Here is a 12545-nt window from a genome sequence, read left to right as displayed (position 1 = left end):
TGTAAAGTACAGCTACTATTTACCATTACACTGTCATGAAAGGAACTCAAATGAGTGTTTATTTACACAGCGAGTAGTATAGCGTTACACATCCAAATGTGACACACAACACATAATACCATCCCCATCTGTCACTGATCCGTCAGCAGCGCCCCGGCCATAGCAGTCATCCAGAATAGCCATCCATCAGACCTACTCAGGCCCCACTAGGAAGGACACTACATCCCCATAGGACAGTGATGGTGAACCTTTTATATGCGCCCAAACTACAGCCAAAAAGCCCCTTACCACAAAGTGTCGAGACAGCAATTTAATAAGCAACTCAATGCTTCCTGCTCTGCCAATGCTTTTAGTCGAATTGGGACACCAATACAGCTGAGAAATTTGGATTTTCATAGTGGCTTCCCTTCAGGGTCCTCTTGAACAGGAATAATTAGGGGGCAATAGCTCCAATGATAATCCAACAATGTCCATACCTCCGCACTCCTCATACAGTCCCTGGAAGCTTTAAAATAGCGCTAAACGTATCTAATCCTGGGCGACCAAGCATGGCAGGAGGAGACCTCGAGTCTCTAAAGTGGTCGGGCAAACTCTGCACCAGGATGACGGCCTGGGTGCCCAGAGAGAGGGCTCAGAGGTCCACCTCTGACACCCGTGCCATAGGAGACACGTTTCACTGTGAGACCACTATGCCCACGTCCTGAAGACCCATTTTTAGGAAAACGGCAGTGGTACTATCAATGTGCTTGTTCTTAAGGAGAATATGTCTCCTGAGGCATCACTTGTATGCAGGACATATTTCTGTCCGCTGTCCTGTAATATATTTGTTTTTATACAGCTATCCTTGAAGAAAACTCGAGCAGCCCTTGGGGCAATTTCAGACTGTGCAATTGTTCTGAAGTTTTACCACAACAATCAGAGTTATTGTGAGATTCACTTCACAGCTGCGGTATATAAAAAGCATATAAAAGAAAACCTTCTAGGAACACTTACTAAAGTAAGCAGCTCCCTAGCCCTCCCCATTTATAGCAGTGTTAAATCTGACATCAGGTGTGAGAGTGGTGGTCCGGGGCAGAATCTGAAGGGAGGGAACGCCTCGGACCTCCCCATTCATGAATACGACGAACCGCTGTAAACCTGGTCCATCGTTCGGACCGCTACGTACTGCAGTGTTTCCTTGCTTATTGGTATGTTCCGATAAAGCTAGCGATTTAACACTGCTATAACTGGGCGAGGCCTAGGGAGCTGCTTAGTTTCCTATTGTTCCTATTGGGTTATTTTGCCCGACAGGTCCTCTAAGGGTTTTTTCCTACCACGCCATTTCACCTGGACGGACTGCAGTATTCATCACATACCCGCCATGGCTCCATCCATAAGGAGACTCAGGAAAATCCTGTTCTCTCCATTGATATAGGCCATTTTAGGGCATTTCCCACTGGGCCCTAATCACCAAAATGATCATTGCTTCCCCAATATGTGAATATGTCCAGTGCCCGAAAATCAAATGCAAACGTTCTAGTTTGTCAATGTAACATCTTTCAGGGCTTCTTGGTCTGAAGCACTGCTGAACCCAATCACTGACCTTTATCAACGATCCCTACACATGCAGCATGCCGAGGTCAATTCATGACACAGCGTGGGTGTAGAGGTCACCTCTGAGGCCAGTGACTGAATGTGGTGGTGACCTGCCCTCACCATGTTATTGGAGCTTTAGTACCAGGCATCAGACCCCCTCCACTGCAATTCAGGGAGAAGACAACTTTATTTGAATACTGAGTAAAAAAAATATAAATAAATAAATAATTAATTAAGGAACACGTGGCCAGTTTCCACTGGGTAATTCCCCCCTAAATTAGTTTAAGAGAAGTGACCCAAACACTACCACAAGGAATGGGCTCACAGCGTCAAAATATATATGATGCAAAGAATCCCTACATTTCTGTGGGATAATCGCACCAAACTGTAATGATGTAGGGACTTCTTGCATCATTTTACGTGATACTGGGAGCCCCTCCCCAAGGTCAGCATTTGGTCCATGAAGCTTGGGCACAAAGTAATCTGTGTCCCACTAAACGCCCGACTCAAACAAGAAGATGGCTTGTTAGCAGGCCATCCCTACCATCAAATGGGATATGCTGCCAATGTTTTCGGAAAAAAGTTTAACAGCATTTATTGCGGTGTGTGATCTGCATCTAAATGTTGGGATACATTATTCCCCAAGTATACAGCCCTAACGCTTAATATGGCCATTGGAACGAGAGAAGGTCTAGTTTATTCCTCTTGTTGAGGCTTGACTAGTAACCCCCTCCCCATACGCACACATAAAGGAAGAGAGGAATAAAGAACACATTGTAACCCTCTTCCATGTTGGATCCAATCCCAGTAGTATAAAAGGAAAAAAAAAAAACACCCAAACATGGGCAGCAAACACAGACGGTTTGCAAGGACCTAATACAATTCCACAAGAGTTTACTTGCCAAGTCATTAAAATTTAACCAAGGATTGTGAGAGAAGAGGACAGCTGAACAAACACCACAGACCAAAATGCCACGACACTTGCTGGTTCTTCCACTTAAAACCTCATATTATCTACAGCCAGGGCTACAGGTGAATTGGGTCGTGTGCAAAGAGATGCCCTGTGACGGGTCACATCACATACACATTGATCAATTAATGTGATGATCAACGTGGACTGTATCCAAACTTGCATGACATCCAAGATCTGCATAAAGCCATCATCTGATCATTACTGAGCAATACGGACCCTTACTTTAAGCACAGATTTGTTATTTTTTTGCCACATCAGAAAGAAGAAAACTACAGTCCAAAAGTAAGTAATGAAGGACAAGTCTGAACCTCACCTCATACCAGCGATGTGGATGTTCTGTCAAACACACAAAATTATTGTGTAAGAAAAACTGTAAAAGAAAGAATTTCCCACCATGGAACAATGGGATCCTCCATCTGTATAGTAGAGTCAAATCAGATATCCTGGAAATATTACACAGTAATATAGGATAAGCCATCTGCCCTCGCATACTTATTAGATGTTCAGTTTATGGACTTTCTTCCATGGACCTTGTGGGGGCTCACAAACAACAGAGTGAGTGTTATAATAAATCATTGTTTTTGTTTGTGGAAACTCAGAGAAAACACCCTGCAAAAATTTGCGTGTGGAAAATTGGCTGTAGATTACAGGAGTTGTATACAATATCAAACTACAAGAATGTATACAGAATGTCAAAATATTCACCGTTTCAATTTCCACAACTTGAGAGTGAAAATTCTTATATGGAAACTAATGTGGTACTAAAACCATCTACAGTGACTTCACCCAAAAAACTACTTCCAAATTTAGCAAATTTTCCTTTGGATCAGGTGCACACTTTTTAGAGGTGTTCAACCTGGGAGACAAGGACCAAACACTGGCCCAGGGACGGGGCCCAAAGTTATAAATATATGACATAAAGAGCCTGCAAATCTGAGGAAGAACCACACAATTCCATAATGATGTAGTGTTCTGTGATCAATAGGGGTACAGGAAGGAAACTAATCCATTCCAGATTAGAGATCATGACATCCCTAACCCTACTGCTGAAGGGCAGTCCCAGTACACATCCAAATTTGCCAACATCTGTCTTTGTAAATACAAAACAAAATGGGCACCAATGACTACCCCATACGTTCTGCTGGATTTCCATCAAGGGTCACCTATACACACAGCATACATCCACCACCGGACACCCATATCCACACACGGGGAGACACCCATATACATACTCACCGCCGAACACAGATATATACACTGTGTACATCCACACATATCTCATTGTTCCATATGATTGTTTGTGCTCTGTAATGTCTTATTTTATTTATATGTGTCCCCTAGAAGTCATAAAATGCTATGGAATATGATGGGACTATACAAATAAAGATAGTCTATTCAAAAAATATTATACACACTGAAAAGAAGGACAGACCACAATGGCACCTGACAGAACCTACTACCAAAATCTATAAATCTGGGGATTTTGTCATCTGCACAGGCAATAAACAGATATTGGCTGATGTCTAATCTGGTGTGAACACAGTTGTATACATACAGGTGACATTGAGTCTCCATGCACACAAACCTTTGTTTTGCTATTGTTTAGGTGTGCAGTACACGTTCCCATGTAACTCTATGGAGCCAGACACAGCGGAGGTTTCCACAGTCCTGCCTAGAAGTCAACTGCCTGAGCCACAAATTATAGAGCAGGTCTTATTGGCACATTGGCCACGAAGAATGGACCACGCGCAGGAGCCCTACATGTTACATAAAAACTTTAACCAAAAATACAACCCATTTCGTCAAGTCATAACCTGGTTTACGTAAACACGTTGTGGTACTACACCTATAATCTCTGACTGGGTCAGCGCCATTTATAACCACGTCTTTCGGTGCTTTCTCCTCATCTAGTGTCACGCAGTAACTCATCCAGGACATGACCTTACCTGAGAAAGCTGCCTGGGGTTGGGGCATCCGAATAGGGCAGAGCTGGAGCTGAAGCTGATGGCACCGCGGCGGCTGAGGACATGCTTAGGGACCGGCCTGTCCAGGGGCAGCACCGGCAACTGGTAACATACTTCCATTGAACAACTGCCTCAGGGGTGGGGGCAATTCACCAAAATAAAGACAAGCAGACAAGACACAAAGTAACAGAGTCACAGGAAGGAATCACACAGGAGATGGGTCCGATGTCTCTACCACCACATGCATGGCAGGGGGCACAGGGGCAGAGAGGGAGGGGGGCACAATGGATGGACCCTCCTAGATCCACTTCTGTCTATATACACAGGGATCCTCAGAGAGACGCGCGCTGTGGCCCCTCGGGGCCCCTGATGACAGTAGCCGGGCTCCCAGGAGCTGCCCGGGGCTGGTACTGATGTGAGCGGCCTGGATGCGGGCAGCAGCTGTCTCTTCTCCTCCCTCCGTGCGGGCTCAGCCTTCCCATCTTCACCGCCGGCTCACAGCTGCATCTCCCCGGCTGTGGGCGAGACACAGGCCGCCGCGCCGGGGCCTCCCCGGGTCAGATCACGATCTCCTCCGTGTGTCCGGGAGGCTTTGTGTGCAGCAGATCCCCGCAGTCACAATGAGGAGACAGCCCACCTTCATCCCCCTCTGCCGGTGCTGCCTCCCGCACCGTCCCACATGCCGCAGACAATTCAGTTGAACAAAAAAAAAAGAAAATTAAAATAAAAAAAAAAAATCCGTCCCCGGTGATGACGCCTCTCAGCAGGTGCCCATACCGCCGGCTGCCGCGGCCACCACACTACAGGCTGCCAGTGCCAGGGGCTTAAAGGACACTTGATGACATCACGGTCATGTGACCGGGCTCAGCCATTACGCCATCACCACCACGTGACTCTGAGGAGGCGGGAGAATTGAATAGGAGAGACAGTAGGGGAGATTTATCAGAAGCGTCTGAGGTAAAAACCGTTGTAGCTGCCCATGGCAACCAATCAGAGCGTAGCTTTAATCTTATAAACAGGGGTGAGAAAATGAAAGTTGAGCTCTGATTCGTTGCCTTGAGCAACTAGAACAGTTCTGCTCTCAGGGCGCATTCACACAATGCGTTGTGCGTCACATTGTGCATCGCGTTTTTGACGCAATTCCACTGGCTTCAGCCTTGAGTACATGCTAAGGTTACATTGCATTTCCACTGCATCTGCTAAAACGCAACGTAACCTTAACATGTAATCAAGGCTGAAGCCTGTGGAATGCGTCAACGTGATGCACAACGCATTGTGTGAATGCGCCCTGAGAGCAGATCTAGTTGCTCAAGGCAAAGATTTATGGGGAGGCCAGGATTCAGCAGCATGTGCCAGTGTATAGTAATCCCCCCAATATGTGTAATTGACTGTACATTTCAAAAGACTACACTATACAAGGCTTTTTACAGCAATAAAGGCATACAATCTATTTCGCATAGAAATTTACTAAGGGCCCGATTCACGTTTTTCCAGGAAAAAACCTCCATATTTAAAAAAAAAAAATGTGTCGCTTGACACGCACTTACCTGCACCCAGGATAGCTTGGTGAACTTCAGTGAACTCCGACGGACTTCAGCGCAGCAGCGACACCTGGTGGACATCGGGTGCACCACCTTAGTGAATTGTCGGAGAACCTGCCGCTGGATAGCGAATGGACTGGGTAAGTAAATCTGCCCCAATGATTTAAATTAGAAATTTCAAATGTAACCCATAATCCAACCCTTCAGAGGACTTTGGGCAAACTGCCCCTATATAAGTCAGGAGCATCCGCAAACTATCAATGGCATCTAGCGTACAATGGATCTGATACTGTTCTAGTTTCTGTTATGAATGGAAGCCACGATGCAGGCGTGAACAAAGCCTTATTATCCTAATCCAGTTGTATAGTCAAAGCTGTATTTACACTTCTACAGGTAATTATTAACAGTCAACAAGCCTGACTACAAGACACAAGAAAAGTTTAACTTAACAACTCCCAGTGTAAAGATTACTCCTCCATGGACTTCACCAGAGAAGCTATTGGGGAAATTTAGAGAAATATTAGCTGCAGACCCTGAAGAACACTACATATAGGGCCGGAATTTATCAGGTCTTTGTAAGCCTGAAAACTGGCCTCTCTCCCTCTTGGTCACGCACCAGGAATTGCAACTATTTCCCTCCTTATACCACCTTCATGACAAGTAGGCGTGGAGGAACACGAGGCCAGAGGCAGAATGGGCCTAAGCACAAGCTATAGACCGGAGCCACCTGAGAAATCCTGCCGGGAGGGCAATAAATGTGGCCCATGGTTTCAATGTCTGTAACTTGGAAAGCTGTAAGATCATTAATAGGACAGTCAAAAGAGCTCCAACATGGCTTGTCACCTAGGTTTCCAAAATTCCTAAAAGACGCACTCCTTTAAATAATAGGACAACCTCTGATTATCTTTGCATTGCTAAATAGAGTAAGGATCTAGGAATCCGGGATATATGAATCAGAAGGAATTAATATATTAGGCAAATTGCACAAGTGCGTTCAAGTTATCCCCTTGTCCGTTGCCTGCGGCCCAGATGATATACAGTCCACAGAATATAAATTGTATGGGGCAGCCAGGGCCAGCGCTGAGCATACACGGGCAAGTGTCAGGGCCCAGGACTGCTGGAGGGGCTCACATAATGCTGTACATAAGGAATTCATGGGGTTGAGGGGGGCTGTATTTAATGAATCCATAATAGGTGAGGGGCGTTATATAAAATAACCATGAGGGGGCTGCTTCACATGATAAACCAGGGAATATTTTAGGGAACAGGAGACTGTTTTAGTTGTTGAAATTTTAATACTGCCATGTGAGGCACTGGGCCTACTGAAACCTGGAGCTGACCCTGGGGGCTCCAGTGACATTAATACCTGTTTGGGCCTTATTCTGTGTACATTAGGAAGTGTGAAGGCCTTTTAAAGTGTCAATCAGTGTTTATTTGAGGCCTAGTATTTTTTTCCTGTGTGCAAGAAAAAATTGACAAACACTTTATAGAATTTCTGTATAATCTCACAATAATCTTCACAGTGACCAAGAAATCACCTGTAAAGGAGAAACCTGCTATTATTATTGTTTAGAAATACCTAAAACAATTACTTGAATTAGTAAAGCAAAAAATGAATGCAGGGGATAATCACCCTGTTAAGCTATGACAGACGTGTACTTCAGAGATCTCTTCATAAAAAAAGCTCTGCCACCTGTGTCTTCAGCATTGCTGTTACCACTCATGGTTTAGCTTTGCAGCTCCATGACCAATCATTTAATTGCAAGGGGGAACTGTATGGGTTGGAGCTCCATGGTCTTAACAGACGTTAATTCTAAAAACAAATATATCAATAACGGATGGGTAACAGAAGGTATTTGAATATATACTGACGGCTATGTGAAACAGAAGGTGAACAAAACAAGAATAACGTAAGCAAAGTGGAAAGTAACTTTCCAGTGTAACAACAGTGCACATAATATAAAAGTGCAAGGCAAAAAATGCAGGCTCTTCCAATTTACACATTACAATACAGAATTAATAATAACAATTATCAAAATTATAATTGTGTGAATATCTTTGAGTAGTACCAGTGAAACAGACAGTAAGCCCTGAGACTAAAGTCCTTCCTAATTACCCTACCTACCCTAAACGGTAGGAGACGTTCACTTCTTGCACCAAAGAGCAAACACTGAGACAAAAACAACACATACAAAAGAAGGATAGTCACCAAATACAGGTCAGAACCAAGAGGTCAAAGCAGTACAAAATCACAAGGCAAACATATAGTCAGAGGATCAGGCAAAATTACCAGAATACAGAATAAACACTAACTTGCTCAGTACAAGACAATATCAAGCCCAGAGCACTAGTCCTCAAAATATTTTATGAGCTGCCAGAGCCCTGGTCCAAAAAATGATTGAATCAGTTCTCTGACATCAGATATCAGCAATGAGAGTGGGGAGAGATTCTGCCATTCACAGTGGATTAACAATTAGTAAACCAGAACAGAGTTCACAGGAGACAGATGGCTTTGGTAAAAATCAATCAAGGATGCTAGGAAAAGAAATACACTTTTGTTCAGGCTACCAAAGACAGAATGGAACAAAATTACACTAAGCGCATCCTCAGCCCTACTTTCTTGATAGAGGATGTTGCAAAGATATTACATATACCTTCGCATGTGTTGTTAGTTGCAGCAGAACTGTGAAAAATGCATTTTTTCATATTGTATCACTACTTTGGGTACAGCACACTGCTGTGCTGTGAGATCTCTGTGATTAAATATGCTACAGCAAAGAAACTGGGCTAATAAACTAAACCTAGGATCCTTGTTTTATTTTAACAACAGACCAAGACAGATAATATTACTATCCCAAAGAGCAGAAATAAAAAGACATTAGAGTTTCCAAAAGATATCACTGTATATACTCATGTATAAGCCAAGTTTTCCAGCACAAAAAATGTGCTGAAAAACCTTACCTTTGGCTTACACACGAGCCAATAAAAAAAATAAACTTATATACTCACCCTCCGACACCCCGATGCTCGGCGGGGCTCCCGATCCTCGACACAGCTCCTGGCGGCTCCTCTTCTGTCTTCTCTATTCTCTATTAGCCAGCAGAGACGCGGACATATGACCTGCTGCGTGAACACGTCTCTGCCTGCTAATAGAGCATAGAGAAGACAGAAGAGGAGCCGCGCCGAGGATCGGGAGCCGCACCGAGCATCGGGGCGTTGGAGTGTGAGTATGTAAGTTTATTATTTTTATGTGCTGTATACTACTGGGGCTGGCTGTATACTACATGGGGCTGACTGGCTGTATACTACTGGGAGCTGGCTGGTGTAGACTACTGGGGGCTGGCTAGGTGTATACTACTGTGGGCTGGGTGTATACTACAGGGGGCTGGCTGTCTGTATACTACATGGGGCAGGCCGCCTGTATATTACATGGGGCTGGGTGACTCTATACTATATTAACTGGCTGGCTGTATACTACATCGGGCTGGCTGTATGCTACATGCAGTTGGCTGCCTGCTTACTACATGGAGCTGGCTGGCTTTATACTACATGGGGCTGCCTGTATACTACTGGGGCTGGCTGTCTATATACTACTGGGAGCTGGCTTGCTGTATACTACATGGGGGCTGGATGGCTGTATACTACGTGGGACTGGCTGGCTGTAAACTACATGGGTCTGGCTGGCTTATACTACAGGGGGATGGTTGGCTGTATACTACATGAGGCTGGCTGGCTGTATGCTACATGAGGCTGGCTGGCTATATACTACATGGGGCTGGCTAGCTTTATACTGCATGGGGGGTGGACCCTTTTGCCTAGAATGGGTTTTGGCCCTCGATTTACAGCATTGGTTAAGCTACTGTATAACGATCCCAAGGCTAGGGTACGGACTAATCTTAACATCTCACCTACTCTCCCTATGGCCAGGGGCACTAGGCAGGGTTGCCCACTATCTCCCCTTCTCTTTGCACTCGCCATTGAACCCCTTGCTGTGGCGATCCGCCACTCTGAGGGCATTAAGGGCATAACTAGAGGTACTATTATTGAAAAGGTATCTCTCTATGCTGATGATACACTTGTATACCTTGGAGACGTGGGCCCCTCTCTGGAATCCCTTCTGTCCCTGATAGAACGTTATGGGGGGTTCTCAGGCCTTCGGGTTAACTGGGACAAATCGGCCCTCTTTCCCTTATCTGATGTAGGGGTACACTCCCTCCCCGTCCCAGTCCGGGTGGTGTCCACCTTTAAATATCTGGGAGTCCAGGTGTCACGCAAGGTCCAGGCATTTACGGAGTTAAACATTACACCCCTGATAGCTGCAACGGAATCGCGCCTAAAAGCCTGGTCCACTCTCCCCCTGTCTTTGTACGGGCGTATTAATATATTTAAAATGATTTTTCTCCCAAAATTTCTATACCTTTTTCATGCTTGTCCTATACTACTTCCTAAGAGTCTGTTTAAACGCATAGACGTCATTCTCAGGTCCTTCTACTGGCAGAGTAGTGCCCCACGATTCAGTCTAGCGCTGCTTCAGGCTCCCAAGTCTAGGGGTGGACTGGCTGCCCCGGATCTGTATCTTTATTACCTGGCTTCCCAGCTAGTATATGCCCAGTGGTGGATAGATATAGACATGGGTAATGCAGCTACTGCACTGGCTGGGGCCCTGGTAGGTTCCTACGAGGCCCTTACAAACCTGCTGTACAGATACAAGTCCCCATCTGATACCCCACTCCCCCTACGTACGGTAGCGGTGTGCTGGCGTAGGGCGCAATCCCTGGTAGAAACAGGCAGCCCTCCCCCTCTCTCGCCCAGGACTCCATTGTGGCTCAATCCGTGGCTCTCTCACTTCCTCTCCCTCCCGGGCTGGACAATGTGGGGGGCGGCGGGGGTGAAATTTGTAGGCCAGCTCTTATCCCGGAAGCAGAATTACTCAGCTTTAACGAGATAAGGGAGAGACATACGGTACCCAATACGGCTAGCTTCCATTACACGCAACTGCGACACGCATTCAAAGCCCAATTCGGCTCCTTCAGCCTGACAGTGAAATTCTCCAAACTAGGGACTCTGATGAGTACCCCGGACCTCCCTAAGCCACTCACTCAGTGCTATGCTCTTCTTCAAGAGCAAAAGTCCAGACCGTTTGATAGAGCCTGTGAACGCTGGAGACAGGATATCCCTGACCTGTCAGATGATGACTGGAGGGAGGTCGAACTGTCCTACTTCACATCTGTAGTGAGCGCGAGGGACTTCCTGATCCAATCTAAATTCCTCCATCGAGTATATTTCACCCCTGCTAGATTATTCCGCATGGGAGCAATGCCCAATGACCTTTGCTTTTCGCTGTCAGGCTGATGTCGGATCCTTCCTGCATTGTGTCTGGTCCTGCCCTAGGGTCCATGTCTTCTGGTCCGAAGTGCTGGAGTTCCTTAATCTACACTTTGATTTCCCACGCTTACTGTCTCCCTCTGTGTGTCTCCTCGGCATCATAAACGAAGTTGTCAATGGCCACTATGACAAAATTTTCTTTAGGTTTGTCTTATACTACGCCCGAAAAGTGGTGGTGATGACCTGGAAGGACCAGGAGCCCCCTCCATTAAAAAGATGGATACTACTCATTAACAGTGTCACTCCCCACTACCGGTCCCTGTATACCAACAGGAAGTGTCCCCAGAAGTTTGATCGCATCTGGTCCAGATGGTGCGCGACTCCCCATACAGCCTTATAATCACGTGTGATATATACTCCTCTCCATGATGAAGGAGACTGAGCGTGCTGGTATGTGTGTGTGTGTGTGTGTGACTGATTGTCTATGTGTCAATAGTTATTTGTGTTGTATCAAGATGTCTGGCTGCAGTATCCTGCTGTTATCTACTGTGTAATATCCCTCAGTTAGTTTTGAAACGCAGTAAGAACCTGACTGTTACCATGGCTGTTGTATAATAATCCTGTAATGGGGGGAAGGAAATATGTAACAGACAATCTTGTTCTTCGGTTTTGTTTATTATGTTTGTATAAAATTTAAAAAAACTGCAAAAATAAATACTTTAAAAAAAATACTGCATGGGGGCTGGCTGGCTGTATTCTACATGGGGGCTGCCTGGCTATATACTAATGGGGGCTGGCTATATACTACTGGGGGCTGGCTATATACTACTGGGGGCTGGCTTTATACTACTGGGGGCTGGCTATATACTACTGGGGGCTGGCTATATACTACTGGGGGCTGGCTTGCTACATACCACAGGGGTTTGGCTGGCTATATACTACTGGGGGCTGGAAAGCAATATACTACTGCGGGCTGGCTATATACTACTGGGGGCTGGCTGGCTATATACTACTGGGGGCTGACTATATACTACTGGGGGCTGGCTAGCTATATACTACAGGGGGCTAGCTAGCTATATACTGGGAGGTTGTGACCAATGCATTTCCCACCCTCGGCTTACACTCGAGTCAATAGGCTTTCCCTGTTTTTGGTGGTGAAATTAGGGG

The 12545-nt window shown here is 45.6% G+C and overlaps 2 protein-coding genes across 3 annotated transcripts in view; one reads left to right on the top strand and one right to left on the bottom strand.

Moving 5' to 3' along the window:
- Nucleotides 1-5351, bottom strand: part of PDE7A (phosphodiesterase 7A) — a 56354-nt gene extending 51003 nt beyond the window's left edge. Inside the window, exon 1 of one of the 2 annotated variants that reach the window (XM_072151807.1) lies at nucleotides 4495-5351. In XM_072151807.1, the coding sequence (XP_072007908.1) occupies nucleotides 4495-4632 (138 nt within the window). In that variant the 5' untranslated portion in view covers nucleotides 4633-5351. The remainder of the gene's footprint in view (nucleotides 1-4494) is intronic. The other variant, XM_072151806.1, reaches the window with a different exon arrangement.
- Nucleotides 5280-12545, top strand: part of DNAJC5B (DnaJ heat shock protein family (Hsp40) member C5 beta) — a 107460-nt gene continuing 100194 nt past the window's right edge. The window contains exon 1 of the mRNA XM_072151812.1: nucleotides 5280-5469. The gene's annotated coding sequence lies outside the window, so the exon portion shown is untranslated. The remainder of the gene's footprint in view (nucleotides 5470-12545) is intronic.

The sequence above is a fragment of the Engystomops pustulosus genome, chromosome 5 (assembly GCF_040894005.1).
Source record: "Engystomops pustulosus chromosome 5, aEngPut4.maternal, whole genome shotgun sequence".
In the NCBI taxonomy this organism is placed as follows: domain Eukaryota; kingdom Metazoa; phylum Chordata; class Amphibia; order Anura; family Leptodactylidae; genus Engystomops; species Engystomops pustulosus.
The sequence above is the reverse complement of the archived record's forward strand: the minus strand, read 5'-3'. Positions and strand labels throughout refer to the sequence as shown.